Source organism: Lepidochelys kempii, chromosome 1 (assembly GCF_965140285.1).
Source record: "Lepidochelys kempii isolate rLepKem1 chromosome 1, rLepKem1.hap1, whole genome shotgun sequence".
NCBI classification, from domain to species: domain Eukaryota; kingdom Metazoa; phylum Chordata; order Testudines; family Cheloniidae; genus Lepidochelys; species Lepidochelys kempii.
This window is the reverse complement of record NC_136380.1, coordinates 298,263,712-298,286,949: the sequence shown is the minus strand read 5'-3', so window position 1 is coordinate 298,286,949 and position 23,238 is coordinate 298,263,712. Positions and strand designations below refer to the sequence as shown.

Here is a 23,238-nt window from a genome sequence, read left to right as displayed (position 1 = left end):
ATCCTTGAGGAACTCCACTAGTAACTTCCCTCCAGCCTGACAGTTCACCTTTTAGCATGACCTGTTGTAGTCTCCAATTTAACCAGTTCTTTACCCACCTTTCGATGCTTGTATTAATCCGCTCTTACCCAATTTAACGATTATATTTCCCTAGCTGCTTTACGTGGCTCATTTTTTCTGTGCACTGTAACAAGCAATTTCTATTCACCTATTGATAAAGTATATGTGCACTATGGTGTTAGTTTTTAATAAAATTACATAAATGTTCAGGTATTCAAATTCAGCGTGTCCACTGAACTCATGACAAATTGCTAGTGCAGCTCTCCCTACTATAAAGTTTGGGAAGCCAGGGCCTAGCACGTAACTGCCTGTGAAAAGCAATTCATAGAGGAGGTAACTATGCAGTGGCAACTACAACACTGACAGATTACTTTTGGTTCATGGACACACATCTCTCTTTCAAGTGTTCAGGGAGCTAGCCTCTGAGTGACCATTTATTATTAAAGATAAGATATTCACATAAATGTACATCTGATCCAAAAGTACTCTAAAGTAGATTTATTTCATTCTGCAGGATTTTACCAATGATTAATAATTAGGCTTGGAAAGATTAGATTTTTATTAGTAAATGTTGATTTCACCATACACACAAAAAAAATTTCCGTCAATAATAGCTGAAATTTATAGATAGGCAAAGTAAGAAAAATGCTGCTTGAGAACTTAGAGTTTGATTTCACAATATTTACTTTGTATATGTTGATATGATGTTGACAATTTAGCTTTTTGAATCTCAACATCTGTCATTAATTGCTGTCTGACCTTCCAATTGTCTGAATCCCCCCCATAATTTCCCACAATTGTGAAAATTTAAAAATTAAAATTAAAAAAGCATAAAAATAAATTGATGTCAAAATTATAAATAAAAATTGAATTTTTCCAAGCCTAATAAATAATAATGAATAGAACTTTTCATCTCCAAGCTTACAAGCACTAATTCATCCACTCACATAAATCATCTTTAGTCAAACACTGGAAAGTTTATTTTCAATGGAATGGATAATACAAACACAAAACCCTGCCAAATTATGGTATTTCAGTCTCAGAAGAGACTAAAATTTGCTTAGGGAGGATGGGGGGAGATGGAGCAGTCATATCACTTCAATCACATGTAGATTTTCCTGTCAAAGTTCATTTTCAGTCCTTGTCCTCATGTATCATGGCAACATTTTGTAGAAGAATTTTAATGAAACTTTTGCAACAAACCCTAGACTGCTGACTATATGTAAATGAGCATACCTGCTGTACTTAGTCCAGTTATCTCCATATTTAGCAGAAGCCCTCATGTCAAATCTAGTCAAGGGAGTCCCAGCTAATCAAGCTTATCCAGAAATCAAAATGGTGAACTCAATCACCTTCACTCTTGCAGCCCATGCCTAAATTAGAATCATTCAATGGCCTGAAGAGTCATGAAGAGTAATCCCCCTAATGATGACAGGTATCCTTCCTCCCCCCTCCTCATTCATCCAGAACTTTCTTCATTACCTCAGTCCTAATTCTACTTAAAATCCAGAAGCCAGGATGCGGTCTTGTAAGGATCCAAAGTATTATTATTAGGACTATTATCGTTAAATCCACACAAAATAAAGCTGCTGAGATAATTTCTTGTCCATCGATTTAGCCATGTCTCTTACACACAACTTTGAATCTCTTCACTGGCTTCCTCTTTTCAACACAAGTTAAATTTTTTTGTCCTCAGTTTCTATCTACTTACATGGCCATCCTTACTGTTGCATCTGAGGACCACACAATCTTTAGCAATAATCTTCAGTATGCTGGTGACACAGAAAAGTACTTATTACTACTACTTATAACTGAGACACAGAAAAACTAAGTGACCTATCACAGGAAGTCTGCAGTAAAGCAGAAAACTTGAGTCTCTCAATCCCAAGCTAGCACCCTAACAACTACACCAAGACATTCCACCTCCAATGAGAGAGACAGTGGATAAGGAAAGAGGCTCAGTGTGTCACCCACCTCCTGTTCCATGACCAAAGTTTGTTTTGATATCTCACTTGTTTGCTTCTTCCAGAATTCTCTCTGCTTTCTTTTACACCATCCCCTGTACAAGGAATGTCCTCCCTCCCAAGCTAATTCAAAAGGCAACTAAAGTCCCCTAATTCAGGCCCCTCCTGAAGGCTCACTTTTGCTATAGTGTCTATGGGCTTGTCTTCATGTACAGCACTACAGGGGCACAGTTGCACCAGCCGCTGTAGCACTTTAGTGAAGACGTACTAAGCTGACAGGAGAGCTTCTCCTGTCGACATAGTTAATCCACCTCCCCAATAGGCAGTAGCTATGTCAACAGGAGAAGCTCTCTCACCAATGTAGTGCTCTCTATATAGGGGCTTAGATCACTATAACTATGTCGCTCAGGGGTGTGGATTTTTCACCAATATAGGTCTGTAGTGTAGACCTGGCCTATAAGAATCTAACCAGCTGATTGTGGCAGCATTGTAGAGTATTTGGAAATAGTATGTATCTTACAAAAATAAAATCCAAACATATTACTAAAACATAGTTATCAGGACATTATTAATTATTGCTTTGTCTCTTGACCTCCCTTCCCCCAACCCCTCCGTCTTTGGGTCTTTTTTATCCTTTTTTGGAATGCAAGCTCTTTGCAGCAGTCACTGTGCCTTTTTAATGTTCATATAGCACGTTGTACATTATGTACAGTAAAAATCCCCACTTCCACAGGGCCTAAGAAACAGTGTACGTACTTTTTTTCAGCAGCTGAAGAGTGGGATAATATTTGGCAGCTATTTCAACGTTTCACAATATAAAGTGTAAACTAATTTATCTCTAGCTCTTGTTAGGTTCACATAGAGCTCAATGGATCTGGATGCTCTCCGATCCCTATCTGCATTGTGTCCTCTGTGTTGTAGGAGATGTGTGTGTTCCCGACTAAGCTCTCTAAGTCAAAATATTCTACATTTCTTTCAACGGGAATGATGGAATTCCATCTGCTGATATTGCCCTTCCCCATTCTTTCATGTAACCTCACTGAGATAAGATTTAAAAATATCTTATCAAGATCTCTATTTTATGAATTTTTCCAACCCTAATTTCTCTTAACCTTTAACAAGCCCAGTCCATGTGAAAGATGCCAGACTGACGTCCTCTACTTGTTTACCTTAACAAGCACAACAGTTTACAAAAAACACACTTCAACTCAAAATATGGGAGAGGACGAAGAGGGAATTTGTGGGAGATAAGCCATCTCTAGAGGCTAAAAGATAGGCTTTGTATAAAAGTTATGGGGGTGGAGACTGAGCTGCCAGCAAAAGTGACATTTCCAATTGTCATTTGGGAAATAAGTTCTAGTAATGGATCCTGATGACAAAATACTTTATCATTGCTCTCATGGATTGTCTCTTCACCAGAACTACTCCATGGTATTAGATCTTAGTACCGCATGCTTAGTTACATAATTCATAAATATTAACACTGAATTATCTGAAATTGTTTTGTTTTAAAGGTACATTTAAACACTAGTAGAAAGCCACAGATCTTGACTCGTTAATATACAAAGGCTAAAATCCTAAACTACAATTACATCTCAAAAACACATCAAAATTGACATTGTACAGATATTTTAGAACATTCCAGTTTTAACCATACAGTTTTTGAAATGCACTTACTGCAGGATGTGGCAAAAAACAGCTAGTTCATACATCACCTTTTCAAGAAAAAAGATGTAATATATCAGAAGCATCATGCTTCTCGCAACAAACACAGACCCCACATTAAGCACTCACCACCGCACCTGCCAACAAAAAAATACAGACAAGCAGTACTTTTTTCCCCATGAATATTTATATGAAGAAATCCAGCTTTTAAAATAAATGAACCATAACATGGGATAAATTGCAGAATAAATGTTAATAAGCCAACTCAACAGCAATACACTATTGTGAATATTATACAACACAACTAGCGGCTGCCAGTCTGGGTAAACATTAGGGCTGTCGATTAATCGCAGTTAAGTCGCACGATTAACTAAAAAATTAATCGCAATTAATCACAATTTCAATCGCACTGTTAAACAATAGAATACCAATTGAAATTTATTCAATATTTTGGATATTTTTCTTTTCAAATATATTGATTTCAATTACAACACACAATACAAAGTGTACAGTGCTCACTTTATAATTTTATTACAAATATTTGTACTGTAAAAATTATAAAAGAAATGGTATTTTTTAATTCACCTCATACAATACTGTAATGCAATCTCTTTATCATGAAAGTACAACCTACAAACGTAGATTTTTTTGATTACATAACTGCACTCAAAAACAAAACAATGTAAAACTTTAGAGCCTACAAGTCCACTCAGTCCTCCTTCTTATTCAGCCAATCACCAAGACAAATAAGTTTTTTTACATTTACAGGAGATAATGCTGTCGGCTTCTCACTTTCAGGTGACATTGTAAATAAGGACAGACATTCGCATGGCACTTGTAGCTGACATTGCAAGGTAATTACGTGTCAAATATGCTAAACATTTGCATGCCCCTTCATGCTTCAGCCACCAATCCAGAGGACATGCTTCCATGCTGATGATGCTCGTTAAAAAAATAAATGCATTAATTACATTTGGGACTAAACTCCTTGGGGGAGAATAGTAGGTCTCCTGCTCTGTTTTATCCGCATTGTGCCATATATTTCATGTTATAGCAGCCTCGGATGATGACCCATGATGACCGATGATGATGACGTTTGTTTTAAGAACACTTTCACTGCAGATTTGACAAAATGCAAAGAAGGTACCACCAATGTGAGATTTCTAAAGATCGCTACAGCATTCTACCTAAGGTTTAAGAATCCGAAGTGCCTTCCAAAATCTGAGAGGGATGAGTTGTGCAGCATGCTTTCTTAAGAGCGACTCTCCGATACGAAAACTACAGAACCTGATCCACCAAAAAAAAAAAACCAACCTTCTGCTGGTGGCATCTGACTCAGATGATGAAAGTGAACATGCGTCTGTCTGCACTGCTTTGGATCATTATCGAGCAGAACCCCTCATTAGCATCGACGCATGCCCTTTGGAATGGTGGTTGAAGCATGAAGGGACATATGAATCTTTAACCCATCTGGCACGTAAATATCTTGCGACGCCAGTTACAGCAGTGCCATGTGAACAACTGTTCTCACTTTCAGGTGACGTTGTAAACAAGAAGCGGGCAGCATTATCTCTTGCAAACGTAAACCAAATTGTTTGTCTGAATGATTGACTGAACAAGATGTAGGACTGAGTGGACTTGTAAGTTCTAAAGTTTTACATTGTTTTGTTTTTGAATGCAGTTTTTTTTTAAACACAATTCTACATTTGTAAGTTTAACTTTCATGCTAAAGAGATTGTATTACAATACTTGTATGAGGTGAATTGAACAATACAAATATTTGCGCTATTAAAAACAAAATAAAGAGTCATAAAAAATATAAAGTGAGCACTCTGCACTTTGATTTCAATTACAACACAGAACACAATGTGAAAATGTAGAAAACATTCCAAAACAATAAATGGTATTCTATTAATTTTTTAAATGATATGTGATTAATTGCACAGTTAATCACATAATTAATTTTTAATTGCTTGACAGCCCTAGTAAACCCCAAAGTAAAAACACAGCTACGACAATGCTGCATACAAAGTAAAACGAGAGAATTTTACCAGATCACAAGAATGGTTCTAAAAACATATAAGCAATAATTTCTCTTTCTGCTAATATTTCCGCATTTACAGCATTTTAAAAAATATGTTTTCTTAACATGACAGAAGTCATAGCGCAGCTAGAGAAACATTAAGTGCACTAGAGTCCTGCAGAGGTTTGACAGGGAATAATTCCAGTTCCACCTATCTTCAGTTCTAATAGTGAAAGGAATCCTACATAAATTTATGGATTTTGTTTGAAGACCACCAGCCACACCACACCAGTTGAATCCCAAACATCATCTCAAGAAACCACTTATAGAATCACAGGTCTTCAGATAAAAAACAAACCCTCCATCTCCATTTTTCCAGTGCACAGTCATCACTGAAATCCTAAGGAAAAAAAACCATGTGACACAGGATCCCAGTGGTGGGTTTACAACTCTCTGTCTGCAGCTATCAGGCATGAAACATTCACTGCACCTAACATACTATTGTCATAATCTGTATCTAAAAGATGTCATGTAAGGTATCATATACAAACTGGTGCCACACTGGTCCCAAAAATCATCCAGTGGTGTATGTACAGGGTGTGTACAAACAGTTATAAATATGTGATAGAATTTTGTTCTTAAAAACTTGTTTGGCAAACAATGCATAAACCCAGTCTGCACTAGACAAATGAATGAATGTGCTTGTCTGACCAGCCTTGGCATCAAGCAGAGACAATGAATGTAAATTTACATATAAGGTAAACAAAGCTATCAAGCAGGGGAGAAGACAGCATGGCATCTACACCCCAGCAGGAGAGAGAAACTTTGTCTGGGCTTAATTTTCAAAGAATACATTTCAGAGGTTTACTGGGCTACAAAAAGAAGGGGAGAGAACCCCATAGTTGACCATCACTTGGGGGATTCAAGGGGCCAGAACTATTGAAATCATAGAATGCTAGGTCCATCAACCAAGGGGGTTTAAGTCTCTGGGAACGGAATATAGGTGAATAACCTGCTTAGGCAAAGATTGTAACTTGCTGATGTTAAGTTTTAGGGCTTGTCTATGCTTATAGTGCTACAGGGGTGCAGCTGCACTGGGTGGTTTAGTGAAGATGTTACCTACACTGACAGGAGAACTTCTCCCATTGGCACAGGCACACCACCTCCCTGAGAGTTGGTAGCTATGTTAATGCGGAAGCCCTCCCATCGACACTGCACTGTCTACACTGGGAGTTTGGCTGGTATAACTGCGTCACTCAGAGGTGTGGATTTTCCACTCCCCTCAGTTACAGTCATAAGTTCTTAGTGTAGACCCAAATTTAGTCTTCGAAGTGTAGATTTACTTTTGTTTGTTTGTAACCATTTCTATCTTTACTCCTTATATTTGGCATGACTTAAACCTACGATTTTTTATTTAATAAACTTGTTTACTATAAACCAATCCAGTGCTGAGATTGAAATAAGAGTGTCTGTCAAATCCCAGTTTAAATTTAATGAGCTGCAGTGTATTGTCTTTTTAAAGGAGCAACCAACTTAACTTCTGAGAGTATTCCAGAAGAGAGCTGGACACTGCAAAGAGAGGTCTCTGGGGAACTCAGGAGTGGGAGCAAGGTTCAGACGGGCAGAGTCCTGAAGTAGAGAAGCTGGTGTGTCAGGGTGTTGTCACACAGCTGAGGAGGAGCAAAAGCCCCACTTGCTGAGGCTGAGAGGGGTAACACAGTAACTCACAATGCAGGGAGCCTAAGCAGATGGTCATGTTGGCAGATTAATTTGGGGGAAATTCAGGATTGGGAATGTGCTGGGATCACTCTGCAAAAACTAAATGGGTGGTGGAAGCCTGGGTGTGACCTGCATGTTTGTCGGCTGTGTGTTGGTGTCAGAATAGCATTTAAGGCACCCAGAGTCGCAGGACAGGTGGTGATACCACCATTTACTGGTCTGGATTGAACCACAAATTGTCACAGTGTATCTTTACAACTTTCTATCTACATTATCATCTCTGTCCCAAATCCCACAAAAAAGAACTAACTGCTTAGGTACTCAAGTATCTTAATTCAATATATTTGTTTGGATTAATGAAAAACTATTGGTTAGATTTAATTTTGAATTTTTTTATATATTATATTTATATATTTATAAATAAAAATACACACACACACTCCCTACCTACCAGCTAGAATGATATCTACTTTGTTTATTTCCAGCAAATGCTAGAACTACAAAACACAAACAGGTATATTTTTTATAAAATGATACAGGAAGCATGTACTTATACCTTTCTGGGAAGAGGTTACACACAGAATATCAGAATACATAGTATGAAGAAGCACACCTCCACATAACCGATATATGTATGGATGTTCTTAATAATCATTTACAACGTTTAGGTTTTTATTATAGGTGTGGTGTCAGACAGTAAATATTCATTCTGATTTAATATAGTTTGCAAAAGGAAGGTAGTTATGCAAAATTTTAATTGCAGTTAAAACTAAACCAAAACAAAAAAATCCAAAACCAACTACACAAAGCTGCTCAGCACTGAAATTACAGAATAGGTTACAACTATGAGCAGCATTAGAAGACACATTTTTCATGACAAGTGACAATTTGGATGCAATAGTCACAATATACTGAAATAAACATACAGTGTGAACTGCAATACCATTAAAAAGTTATATAACAGAGGAGCTACAACCAAGAAAAGATCTTTTTACCTTCAGTATACTTTACACTTACGTTGTACTTTTCACCTAAGGATGACAAACTTCTTTACAAACATTGATCGATCCATACAACACTACTGTAGAAACAGGTATGTTTTAAAATCCTGTTACAGAAAAGATTTTTTTTTTTTAAAGGCACAGAGAGGTTAAGCGTCTTCTGTATCTATGTCCCTTTCCCATCTATCTTTTGTTCCTTTAAAAGTACAAAAGCAAATACTGATAATTAAAAAATTAAATGCATATAAAGACAAAACTGTCTTGTTCTTACAAGAACTAACAGCTTCTGATGTATTTTATCATAACCAAATACTAATAGCTTTCACAACTTCTTAATTTTTATTATATTCTGATCTTTTGTCCTAGTAGAAAGTGCATGTGTCACTGTGGCCCTAGTCCTACAAGCAGCCTTGTATGGGATGACCTCTGTTTGTACTGGGTCCCATATGGAGGAGTCCTGCGGACTTCAAGAAGAACCCCTTGCGGGCCAGGGAATTCCATTACAATGAAAATCTTGCGGGATCAGGATGCATATTTGTACCTATGCTGTAATCCTATTAGCATTGTAATATACAAATTAGGAAGTATTCAAAACCTTTTAAAAATTGTCTTTTGAACTGTGGTCCACAGAACATTTGCAGTGGACCTCACATGGTGATGGCTCCCCTTATTTCTATCCACTAAGTCATACTGAAAGAAGCTATAATTACATTAAATACCTTCTTAATATTGCTTTCTATATAAGCAATTGTTGTCATTGCCACAGGGATGTAATTGAATCACCAATGAGAGAAGAGGTGGTCTGCAGATTGTGAGGGGAGGGGTGATGGCCTGTGACCAATCTCTCTACAAAAGATGTAGCCCACAAAATACAAATGTTTGAGAACCCCGAATATACGAAACTATGTTTACCTTTCAATGTTACATAAGCATTGCTACCAATGACAACACACAGCCATCTTCTGAGTAACTAGTCTTCCGTAGTTCTACATTAGGACAGTGCATGATAAGACTATCTTCAACATTTATTAATTTACTTAACTAATCCAAACAATTTTCTTCCCTTTTTATTCTCATTACCATCACTGCCATTATATGCCATATTGGTTAGGGCAAGTTGCATTACTTATGCAAATTATACAACAGTCCTAACAATACAAACAATGGAACTAGTGGCCTGAATGGTGCTATGGAACTCTTAGTAGACCAAACCCATACGCTGAATACATACAAATTGTACTGTATCTCTGTATTTGCTACTTAAAAAAAAAAAAAAACCCTAACCTCCAAACCACCCCAGATTTCCAACAGTGACTGAATTCCAGTACCTTACGATTCCTAGCTATTTTGTTGTGTTAAGTATTTACTTGGAATTCATCCATTTACTACATGTCTAGCAATTGTGTCTTTCTACAAAAGCTGATTCAATTAGAATAGACGTACAGGTCCCATATGGTTTAATCAGTCACTGTATAAATGTGCAGAAAACTACCTCTTGAGGCAGTGTCCCTATTTAATCATTCCCTTAAAACACATACTGCCCTATTTTCCAGATGGCATTTAACAGATGAGGCCAGCAAGCATCCTGCAGGGGACTAGTACACTGCACAACAGTCCATCCTGAGAAAGAAATATCCATTTCAGCAGCTTTAGAAAACCCAAATTTACATTCATGGATCTGTTTTTAAAAAAAAAAAAAAAAAAAAAAAAAAAAAAGCAGCAACCTAATGTTCTTTAGCTGTGTTACAGAAAGTATTTTAACTTCTCATATACTGGTATTACAACTGATCTTCCCCCCCCCCAAAAAAAGTATTTTTGTATGGTCCACTGGTATGCAGCAAAGTGATGTTTATATTTCAAATATATTTTCTAACTAGAAAGAAATTTAGGTTCACATAATAAATACTGGAATACACTTGTTAAAAAAAAAAAATAACTAAAAGGAGTACGGATCTCAGCCAGCTACTATTTATTAGAAAACGACAGGCGAAATGGAAGGGCTCTAGAAGGGTCAGAAATCTCAGTTTCCTTCAGAACAACCTCTTAGGAGAAAGCCTTTGGGAGTCTGCAGAGCAGGCAGCTGATATAGACCCCCAGATCTGTGGGATTTATGGGAACATGACCTTTCCCAACACACACACACGCACGCATGTAGGGTTTATCTTCAGAGGCACAGTTACTGTTGCTCAAAGCAGGGTTAATATTAGGTATAAATATCCATCACTTTTCTGGAGAGGAAGGAGGAGAAAATGTGGACAATACTGCTTTTTCTTCAGCTCACAGTGCGGAGTTTAAGAGAAGATGATGCCACAGAAGCAGCACTCCTCAACTTCTCTGTCCCTCTCCTCATGCAAGCAGATACAAGCTCTTCTGCTCGGAAAGCATAAGGGGGCAGTCAAGTTGACCTTTTATCTATTTTTTAGAGTTGGTAGTTCTACTTTTTAAATGAACGATAGATTTAGATGCTCTTTTTCCACTGGGGGAAAAAAATCAATTTTTGTGTTCTAATTATGGCAGAACCAAGCACTATGGAATAGCCAAGTTTAAGGACAAGTCATTGTTTTCAAATGAAAGCTGGAAAGATGGAGGAGTATTCTAGTTGATGGCGGCCCTTCCCCAAACCTTTCAAGAAAATAAATAATGCAAGCTGGTCATTCCCCTTAGATGATGGTAGAGAAGCTTTCTTCCCACCAATATCATCTCTGTCTTATTTAAATTAATCTTGACTCAGGTATTCATTCAAATCTCTATATCTCTCAGACCATGCAACAGCAAGATACCTGAAGAAGAGATTGGTGGCACTAACACCAAGTTTATTAATCCCACTTGCACACATTAAAAAAAAATATATTAAAACACACCATTTAGGTGAAAGAGTGAAGGATAACAGAAGAGCCAGAATCATTAGAATGCTCATTAGGACCTATAGAAGTCCTCCTAGAAGCATCCCAGGAGTAAACTCCCAAGTTTTTTTTGTTTTTTAAATGCACTTCAATAAAAAAGTGACAGATGCCTTACAAATAGCTAAGATAGATTAACAGGATTCAGCACAACCCTGACCTGGAAGAGAACATAAAATAGTCACCGATAAAGTCTGCATATGACAAAAGATTAGGGGGTGGTAAATAATGGAGAGAAATAATATCAGGCCAGTAATAGAGAGTGATGTGGATTGCTTGGTAAGCTGGTTGCAAGTAAACAACATGCATTTTAATACAGCTAAATGTAAATATATACATTTAGGACCAAAGAACATAAGCCACACTTATAAAACAGGGGATTCTATCCTGGAAAGCAGTGACTCTGAAAAAGATTTGGGAGTCATGGTGAATAATCAGCTGAATATGATTTCCCAGTGCAATGCTGGGGCTAAAAGGGCTAATGTGATCCTTGGATGCAAAAAGAGCGGAATCTTGAGATGGACAGGTTATTTCACCTCTGTATTTTGCATTGGTGAGCTCAGCGCTGGAATAGCGTGGCCAGTTCTGGTGTCCGCAATTCAAGAAGGATGCTGATAAACCGGAGAGTGTTCAGAGAAGAGCCACGAGAATGATTAAAAAAATTAGACTGCACGTCTTATAGTAATGACTCAAGGAGCTCAATATATTTAGCTTAAAGAGAAGGTTAAGGGGCGACTTGATTATAATCTATAAGTACTTACATGGGAAACAAATATTTGATAATGGGCTCTTTAATCTTGCAAACAAATGTCCAATGGCTGGAAGATGAGGCTAGATAAATTCAGCCTGGAAACAAGGCGTATATGTTTAACTGAAAGAGTAACTCATCACTGGAACAATTTACTAAGAGATGTGATGGAATGTCAATTTTTAAATCAAGACTGGAATTTCTTTTAATCTTTTATTTTTAAAGATATGCTCTAGTTCAGAAAGAATTATTTGGGGGAAGTTCTCTGGTTTTGTCTTATACAGGAGATCAGACTGTCACTAGATGATCATAATGGTCTCTTCTTGCCCTGGAGTCTATGAATCCCTCCTATCCAGTAGATCCTCAGATCTTTTTCTTTCACCTCTTCAAACCCCTTCAACTATGCCTATGTTATCCAGCATACATTTGCATCAGATGGGCCCTTTGGGAAACATCTACCAACTGAGTAAAAGGAGGGTTGAACAAACATTTGAATTATTTGGATCTAGAAGGCCAAGAACAGCAATAAATAGAGGTTTTCCAGTAGCTCTGACTTCATCAGTTCCAGTGATAATCGGGAGGGGAAGAAAAGGCCTTTCCCTTGATAGAGTGTGAAGTAATCGGATTCCTATTTCTTTATCATCATAGTTCATGTTCTCGCAGAAATTCAAGGTGTCAGAGAAAGTTACTAGGGTTGTCAAGAGATTAAAAAAATTAATCGCGATTAATCGCGCAAACAATAGGATACCATTTATTTAAATATTTTTGGATGTTTTTCTACATTTTCAAATAAATTGATTTCAATTACAACACAGAATACAAACTGTACAGTGCTCACTTTATATTTATTTTTTATTACAAATATTTTCACAGTAAAAACAAAATAAATAGTATTTTTCAATTCATCTAAGTACTGTAGTGTAATCTCTTTATCATGGAAGTTGAATTTACAAATGTAGAGTTATGTACAAAAACCACTGCATTCAAAAATAAAACAGTATAAAACTTAGGAGCCTACAAAATGTAAATTTTTTTGTTACGTAACTGCACTCAAAAACAAAACAATGTAAAAGTTTAGCATGTACAAGTCCACTCAGTCCTACCTGAGCCAATCGCTCAGACAAATACGTTTGGTTACAATTTGCAGGAGATAAAGTTGCCCGCTTCTTGTTTACAATGCCACCTGAAAGTGAGAACAGGAGTTTGCATGGCACTCTTGTAGCCTGCATCACAAGATATTTATATGCCAGATGCGCTAAAGATTCATATGTCCCTTCATGCTCCAACCATCAGTCCAGAGGACACGTGTCCATACTGATGATGGGGTTTGCTCGATAATAATCCAAAGCAGAGCGTACTGACATATGTTCATTTTCATCATCTGAGTCAGATGCCGCCAGTGGGCCGATTTTCTTTCTTTTTTTTTTTTTGGTGGTTCAAGTTCGGTAGCTTCCTCATCTGAGTGTTGCTCTTTTAAGACTTCTGAAAGCATGCTCCACTCCCCGTCCCGATCAGATTTTGGAAGGAACTTCAGATTCTTAAACCTTGGGTTGAGTGCCGTAGCTATTTTTAGAATCTCACATTGATACCTTCTTTGCATTTTGTCAAATCTGCTGTGAAAGTGTTATCAGAATGAACAACATGTGCTGGGTCATCATCCAAGACTGCTATAACATGAAATATATGGCAGAATGCAGGTAAAACAGAGCAGGAGACATACAATTCTCCCCCAAGCAGTTCAATCAAAAATGTAATTAACGTATTATTTTTTTAACGAGAGTTATCAGCATGGAAGCATGTCTGCTGGAATGGTGGCATATATGGCACGTAAATACCTTGCAATGCTGGCTACAAAAGTGCCATGCAAACGCTTATTCTCACTTTCAGGTGACATTGTAAATAAGAAGCAGGCAGCAGTATCTCTCGTAAACTTAAACAAATGTGTTTGTCTTAGCAATTGGCTGAACAAGAAGTAGGACTGAGTGGACCTATAAGCTCTAAACTTTTAGATTGTTTTGTTTTTGAGTGCAGTTATGTAATAAAAAAAAATCTACATTTGTAAGTTACACTTTCACAATAAAGAGTGCACTACAGTACTTGTATGAGGTGAATTGAAAAATACTATTTATTTTATCATTTTACAGTGCAAACATTAATAAATAATATAAAGTGTGCATGATACACTTCGTATTCTGTGTTGTAATAGAAATCAATATATTTGAAAATGTAGAAAAACATCCAAAAATATGTAATAAATTTCAATTGGTATTCTATTGTTTAACAGTGCAATTAATAATTCATTTTTTAATCACGATTAATTTTTTTTTTTGTTAATCGCATGAGTTAACTGTGACCAATCGACAGCCCTAAAAGTTACCTAAGCTTCACTTCACGCTCCTCAACACAAAGCTGGTTGTCAATAAAACCAACATCTTCTGTGACTTGACCTCAGATGAAACCTCTAACCCAGTTTGCATCAACCAGACATATTTGTATGACATAGCTCATGTAGTACTGGAACAATTTTTGAATTTAAATTCAAATGAAATGTGTTTTTGTTTGTTTTTTTACACACACACACACACACACACACACACAGGAGAAATCAGGAGATGGTTACATAGAACCTTCAAAATATCAAGTTCATCATTTTTGAAAAACAATGTTTTGCAAAAGAACATGGGTTGAAATTTATCTATTTAGGTTTAAGATATCAAATACGTTTAACACTCACAGAGCTAATTCTGAAAAAACAGGCTATAAATATTTTTCAAATCCACTAGTTCAAGTCTGTTCTACTGTTGAACAGCTAATTAGGACCTCTTTTCTTCCCACACAAACTGTTCCTAACAGTGTTCAAAATAAAGATGGCACCCCATCATGATACAAGAACTCCATTTCATTTGACTACTTGTGCAAAAATAAAGCTTTCTGAAACTCAAAGTTCAATTACATTTTTGATAAAAAATTAAAAAAAAAAAATCAGCACTGTGATGCAGATTTAACAAAGGTCATGTAAACCGTAAAAAGAGTCCAGTTCAGTATTTCTGACTCCTAATGGTTACGTATAGAATGAGAGGAAGCTATTTACTTATGATATACTCAGCTCTTCCTCATAATAATTTCATATTGAAGACCAATGACATAAGCAGTCATATACATTACAATGTCTTTGTAATACGTTTATAAATTTGTCTTCAGTCTCAACACTTGCAAATATTTCTTTTTCAAAAACTGCCATATGTGCATGCAAATACAAGCCCTTTTGGCTCGTCAATACACCAAGCTTGATTCAGTCACATATTTTGTAAAATCAGCATAGCAACCAATTCTCCTCCCTCCCACGCCACCCCCCAAAGAAATATAAATCAATACGGGAAGACACAAGAAGAGTCCTTAATAAGCTGCTGTAACGCAGACATGTTAAAACTCAGATATGCTAGATATGTTCTGGCCATCAGCACTGAGAGGTACTGCATTTCAAAGGAAATAAACATACCAGATTTGGTTAAATGTAACTAATTTGTAACTGTAAATACCCAGATGGCACATGACCAAACATATTTCACATGTTTTATGAAGAAAAATGACCTTGATAACTAAAAAAAAAAAAAGCATTTGATTTATAATTTCTCAGTGCATATAAAGCCACAAGAGAGATCCAAATGGAAATCTGTATCTCACATTTACAAGTTTACCAGAAACAGCCCAGTCTTTTTAAAATACATGCAGAAATGTAGTGACCCAGATCTTAGAATCATAGATCCTCTGCTACAGCCAAGAAATGCACAACAAATGTCTGGAGGGGTGGGGGTTCAAAGGTGGCCTTGGAGCACCTCGTTTCCTAGCCGAGTTGTGCACCATTGTCAGTCTGCTGGTATAACTCAGTGATGTCTTTTGCTTTCCTCAAAATCATGCTGGGTGGAAGGGTCAATCCTATAACTGAGATCAGCAGAGCATAAGGATACTCCAGCCATGCTCCCTTTTTTCCATCATATCCCCATTTCAGCAGTGGAATGTGATGGGGCTGCAGCTCTATGCCTCTAGAAGCTCCCCTGAAACTGGGATGATCCTCAAATACCAGTCTACATCTCTTGCATTATCGTTGTACAGTAGAACCTCAGCTATGAACATCTCAGCAATAGTGGTTGTTCATAACTCTGAAATGTTCGGAACTCTAAACAAAACATTATGGTTGTTCTTTCAAAAGTTTACAACTTAACATTGACTTAATACAGCTTTGAAACTTTACTGCAGAAGAAAAATGCTGCTTTTAACCATCTTAATTTAAATGAAACACGCACAGAAACAGTTTCCTTGTCTTGTCAAGCTTTTTTTTTTTTTTTTAAAACTTTCCTTTTATTTTTAGTAGTTTATGTTTAACATAGTACTGTACAGTATTTGCTTCTTTTTTTTTTGGTCTCTGCTGACTGATTGCGTACTTCCTGTTCCAACTGAGATGAGCAGTTGACTAGTCAGTTGATAACTCTGAGGTCCTACTGTAGTGCAAAGCTGGTGGACCAACATGTTTATTAAAGAGTGCTACATTTTATAAAATGTCAGAATCCACACAAAAACCCAAATCAATTTTTCTTTGGGTTTGTATAGCTTTGCACCAATTTGCAGTTTAGAAGCCAGATGAAATTCTTACTAAATTCAAAGCAAGCAATACAAGTTAATTTAAAGATCAATTTGGGAGTAATAAGCCCTAAAGCGTAACTTCAGAAATATTTTTCAAGAAACCATAACTATTTAACTTTATATATCAGTGGTTTTCAACCTTTTTTCATTTGCAGACCCCTAAAAAATTTCGTATGGAGGTTCAGACCCCTTTGAAAAGCTTAGACATAGTCTGCGGATCTCCAGGGGCCCACAGACCATAACTTGAAAAAACACTGTTATATAGCAATTCTGGTGTTCTTATACTCCTAAGGAACACTATTTGAAATTACATTAATAAAAGTGTGGCTTAGATTTCTACCTATTTATTTAGTTTGATATACCACTTAATTCTGTTAAATCTACAGAAAGCCACCTATTAAATGAAAAGCCTCTTTAATTACATTTTAAAAACTATGTTAAAAGAATGTTGTTTACTTTACAGAGTTAAGCACCTGAAAGTTAGGAAAAGCCAGATTTATAGTTGCCCATGCAACCTTAACTCTGCCCCCTTGTGTGTTTATCCTGTGCAATGAATGAAACAGGGATCGAAAGGGAAGGTGGGCAGCAGTGGGGGGTGTAGCATGTGATCAGTTAAAAGCAGAACTAATCTCACATTTCTTAACTTTTGAGCACTTAACTTTGCAACCCAAACAACATTATTTTAACATACTTTGGTTGGTTGATACAATTTCTTAGGGGGGTTATTTTCAAAAGGAAAACAAAAATTCTATTAGGTACAACTCTAACAAGCCCTTCATCAAGCATCTTCAGCAGGGTTTGAATCCTGAATATTTAGCATTGCAGCATAGACGTCCACCACTTGAACTACAGGCCTAACTACTTTAGCTGTCAGCAGAAGACTTATTACAGTGCATGTGTGTGGAGGAAGATGAGCCACAGGGACCATGTGCTGGGTTCACAGGGGGTGGTCCTGGTAAGCCAGCTCGGTTCTTTTTCCCTCTCTCCTACCCCCATCCAAAGTTGGGAGGACATCTGCCCCACGTGGTACCATTAGGTAGGTACAGGAGGGAGGGGGAAAACAGGCGTCTACTCCCAGGGATCCCACTGCAGTGTCCATCGGTGCTTGGGGAGTGATGTGGGCCTGGTATTTTAGAATATTTTCATGTTCTGTTATTTTGGCACGGTGCCACAATTTTCCTGAGCAATGGCAAGTGACAGAAAGCAATGATTTTCAGCTCTTTATATCTCAGCAAAACGTGAGCAGAATTTCATGGGACAAATAAAAAAGGCACTTAATCTAACTGTAGGGCTCTCCCCCTGCTAAATTTCAAAGGCTCGGTACAAGCAACAGAGGTTTCAAAGTTTCTCAAAAGAGATCAGAAGACTCTTTTATAATGGAAAGTATTAGGCAACCTAAATATAGAGGTCACTACCAGTTCCTTCTCTAAAGCAATATCTTAGGGCTCTGTTGAATTTCAGTGAGAGATTCGGCTGCATAAGGCATGATGAATATTGTCTTATACACATGTATACAGCATCTTTCATCCAGAAAGTTCCCAAAATGTTTTACTAAGGACATAGAGAAATCACTTCATTCTGCATTGAAATGCAGTTCCCTACGCAGTGGAACACAATAACTTCGCACCCAGCAACTACAAACAACATAGGTTAGAAAGTAAATAAAAATACTATATCTACAGGAAGAATTTAGGTCATGAGTGAAGTTACCCAAAATGGAATCCTGCCTTACTATCCAAAGTAATGGAATTTTTAACTTACCGTCAAGACCTTTCTTTTATGTCTTATCCAAATAGCAGTATATTGAAGCCTGGCACCATGCTAGGGCACTGGTTTAGTGTTAACAAAAGGAAAAGAGTGCTACCTAATGAATCACATCACTTCCTGCAAGCATCCAGAATTTCTCTGGGAGGTCTCCCATCCAAGCACCGCCCAGTTTAACCATGTAAGATGATACTGCCACAAAGTTAATTTCACTCCATGATACAATCTGCTGTAATTATTCATTTTTATTATAGTTCAAAAATATAGGAAAATATAATGCAAAAAAACCCCCACATTTATATTGTTTTTACTTATCTTTTTATAAAATCATAATCAATGCCTATCTATTAAAATAAAAAAGTCAAACTTTGTGGAAATGTAAAAAAACTCCATTATTCTACAGTGAAAACATGAAAAGACTGAAAATATTTATTATTATATTAATATTGAAACTATGAAAATTCAAATATCTCATTTTCACCTGTTCTCCAGTGGCTTTCAAAAAAAAAAAACAAACACAACATTCATGGTCTGTAGTTGTCTGCATTTTTTCCCTGCAATTCTGAGTTAATTTAGTGAAATTTAGCATTCACAAAATGCAAAAATCTAAAAAGGTCAGGTACCAAGTAGGAAATTTCTCTGTTCTGAATCGCCCAGGCACCTCAACAATGGTCTACACTGGCCTAAAAGACAGTCATACCACACAGTAAAAAAATTGATAGTGTTTTTGAGATGTGAACTAATAGCCTCATTATAGTTCTGAATAGGCATCAATTTTACTTATAAAAATATTATACTCTGAAGCAAAAGACTACAGAATTCATCCACTATCTCTCTAACAAAAGTGTTATTTTAGAAGTGACTAGTGTTCCCTCTGATTAAAAACTTTTTTTTGTATGAACTACTTGGAACACACTTTCAAAAGGTCCTCACTCTAGCCTATAACTGGATCTATGAATGGACCCTAATGAGTCCAATGAAGTTCTTCATGGGCACAGGGGTCCACCAGCACAAATCCAAATGCAGGATTAGGGCTTAATTTGTGCACACAAATGTAATTAAACATGTGAATCAACTATCTGTATATGTGACTGGCATGTATAAATTCAGGACTTTGCATACATGGTACTGTAAACACAACTTAGAAGGCTGCTTTTGAAAATGTGACTAAGTCTTATGGCAAGAAATCCATACATCTAGTCGGTTACACATTTGGTTTAGGTTTTAAGTGGGGAAACAAAAATCCATGGATCTACTGAAAACCTGCATATCAGAACTTCACTGAACAAGGAAAAACAAAATTAGGTTTTTGTTTCTTTTTAAAATACTGTAGAATAAAGCAATGATAGCATTGGTTTCCCATAGCTGCCTCTCTAGCCAATGCCACCTGTACATTCTAATACTTTTCTCCCAAATGATTTTTTTAGTGTAATAAAATACTATTTTAATTGGCTTTGAGTCCTTAATGAAGTTTAGAAGAAGCTGTCATCTTCACTTGTATTAAACTGGTTTGGGAAATTTTGCTTTCACTCTTCGGGCATTGTAACTTTTTATGGATGCTGTCTGACTATTAAGACGTATGTCTGCAGTGCTGTTGTACCCATGTTGGTCCCAGGATAGTAGAGACACATGGTGGGTGAGGTAGTATTTATAGGACCAACCTCTGTTGGTGAAAAGGAGAGGCTGTCGCGCTTACCCTGAGCTCTTGTTCAGGTTTGGGAAGCTTGTCTCTTTCACCAAAAGAAGTTGGTCCAGTAAAAGATATTACCTCACCCACCATTCTAATTCTTTAATTCTATTAAAGATGTATAGTTGATTAAATTCTCTGAAAACTGACAGTGACTTAAGCAGAAAACCAGTCTCATTTTAATTTAAAGTTAGCTTTGAAAAGATACTTTAAAATTCATTATGGTTTTTTACAAATCTGCAACAAGGTTGTCCAACCCCCCCCCCAGAAAAAAAAACGAGACAGACATCTCTAGTCCTGAAGTTATTTTACTCAATTCTACAGTTTTGTATTCTAACATTGACTTACCATAAATTCATTGCAAAAGTCATATACAGTATTGTTATTGTTTATGTCTGAATGAAATTCTTTAACTCCTGATAAGACTGCGACTTCTGTGGCCACTTAAACTTCTTTTGCTAACAGGATTAACTGATAAGGTATAATAGTAATAATAATAAAAGCTAATTAAATAAGTATTTTCTTATGCTAATGTGCAAAGGACTGTACAACTGCACGCTTGTTGGTTTTATAGAATTATCCATCCTCTAATGCATGTTCTAAACCAGGAGTAATCAATAGGCAGACTGGGGGCCAAATCTGGACCGCCAGACGCTTTTGAACAGACACCAGAATCTTTTTATTTACTTACTATCATTATAGGGGGTTTTTATTATTATTATTTCCTCTGGAGTCTGGACCTTGCCTGTACCCTAAGAAAAGTGAACCTTGACTAAAAATAATTGACTATCTCTGTTCTAACCTACAATATTAGAACTATACAGACATGCTGGATTCAAATAATTCCCAGCATGCTTTCTGAAGGAGTTCTAAAGGAAAAGGTTGTTCTGGGAAGTCACTGATTTTTAGACTGACTTTTTCTGTATAACAAAACTCAGCCAATTTACATTTCTTTTATAAAAGTAGTAGCAGGGAATTGCCTCTGTAGAGATGGAATCTCTAAGGTGGGGTTGAAAATAAACTGGACAGTTCTTTAATGCTAGAGATAAAACAAACAAAAATGTAGGGATTTTTGTTTAGGTTTTTTGAGGAAATAGAATTAGGCTACGGCATAAAGAAAAAATACTGGTAATACAGGCAAATACTTTAGGCAAAATAGCATAAAGGTGACCCAGACCTGTCTTTCTTTCAATGAAAAAAAAAAAAGTTTAACACATTGTACTTTGTACGGATAATTATTTTCAAGTTTTAATGTATAAAACTACCTCACTTTATGCTGCACAGAATTATTTTCATAATTAGGTGAATAAACCCCATAGGCATTATCTAAAAAAAATGTAACATTGCATACGCTATTTTAGTACAACATACAAAAGGAAACCTGCTTGGATACCACACATTAATCAAAGCGCAAGATGCTAGTCAAGCCCAGGGAGCTCCTTGCAATGAAGGGAGCTCCCCTCCTCTTCCCTTCCAGATGATTTCAGAGCTGAATCAACTAGCATCTGGACAGGTATTCTGTTAATTTTATAAAGGAAAATGCCTCTTAGCGGGCAGAGCCAAAGCGTTAAACGAGTCTGGGATCAAACGCTGCTGCATTTCTGGTCCCTGTCCCTGCAGACCACGGGCGATAGGGTCCCCAATCAATCTGACCTAGTTCCTACTGCAGCAGGCGGCTCCCTGGCACGCCGGGGCGGCTGCGAGCTGCTCGCCGGCGGCCGGGTCGGGGTAGCCGGACACTCACCGGGTGGAGGTGCCCTTCCTCACATCGCACATCATGCACTTGAAGGCCTCGGCGCTGTTCCGGAAGGTGCACACGCTGCAGTCCCAGTAGCCCTCGTCCGAGGAGGGTTTCGGCTGCCGCTTCGGCCTGCAACACACACAACGAGGGGAGGGACAAAACAGGCAGGGCGGTGGGTCAGGCCCGGCTCTCAGCCCGGCCCGACCGCCCCCGCTGCAGCCCGGCTCCCGCGGCCGCCATGGCCGCTGCACGGCGGAGCCGGCTCGCCGCCGCTGCCTCCGCTGCTGCTGCTCCCGGCGCAGAGTCGGGCCCGGCCAGGAGGCGCCGCTAATCCAGGGCGCGGGCGCTGCCGGCGCCAGGCCCCCGCGCCGCCCTTACCTGGTCGGGCTCTTCTTGTCTCCCATGCCGGCTGCAGACGCGACCCCGGCCCGGCCCTTTGTGTGTTTGTAAATAAGGAGGAGCGCGGGGGGGAGGCCCTGGCTCGAGCGGGGAGGAGGAGCCGCCGCCGCAACCTCCAGCTGTCGGGGAAACTCCGGCTCCCGCTGCCGCCCGCCGCCCCCTCCTCCCTCACGTGTCCCCCCGCCGCCAACCAGCGGCCGCCCGCAGCCCTCCGCGCCCCAGGCCGCGCGAGGCGGCAGGTTCGCATCGGCTGGCGGCGCCGGCCGGCCGGCCGGAGGGGCGCGGGGACGCGGCTGCGGTGAGCGGGCGGCAGCCAGGGGAAGCGGCCGGAGAGCTGAGGCGACTAGGGCAGCCCGGGTCCCTCACCCGCCACGGCGCTGGCTGTCGGGGTCGCCCTTTCACGGCCAGCGCCCGGGAGGCAGGCGGTAGGGAGATGGGAACTCGTGCGGGTGCTGGGCCAGCGGGTTGGGGGTCCCCGCCCCGCAGGGAGTGACGGTGTTGGGGTCCCCCGGGCCATTGTGTTGTCTCCTGCGCCTGTAACAGCTTGCCTAACAGCACATGGCAAGCAAGCTGCCAGGCGGGCTGAGAGACAGAGCCCCTCTCCAGCGATGACATATGTATTTCATATAGGCCCTGCGTGTTTTGATGTATTACAGATGCAGCCTGCATGGGCTGAAATACATGGCAGAACCATTTTCCTATTACAATGTCATCTCACCTAGGATGATATGCAAATTACACACAATGCAAGATTGCACCCTGTCCTCATAAAGCCAGGACTGATCCAGAAAACCTCTCCCTTTCACCTCTTCAAACAACACCTCTTCCTGTGAGCCAGAGACCTGGCCTCATTTATCAGCTCCAGACTGGATAACTATAATTCCCTGAATATAAATATGAACAATACTAAGGTTGCAGGTAGTACA

General features: G+C 38.6%; 1 protein-coding gene across 1 annotated transcript in view; it reads right to left on the bottom strand.

Moving 5' to 3' along the window:
- The window catches only part of YAF2 (YY1 associated factor 2), a 44,456-nt gene extending 21,948 nt beyond the window's left edge, over window positions 1-22,508 (bottom strand). The window contains exons 1-2 of the mRNA XM_073328034.2: window positions 22,292-22,508; window positions 21,917-22,042 (exon numbers count right to left, since the gene is read on the bottom strand). Of these exons, the coding sequence (XP_073184135.1) occupies window positions 21,917-22,042; window positions 22,292-22,317 (152 nt within the window). The 5' untranslated portion in view covers window positions 22,318-22,508. The remainder of the gene's footprint in view (window positions 1-21,916; window positions 22,043-22,291) is intronic.
- Window positions 22,509-23,238: the final 730 nt, after the last annotated feature.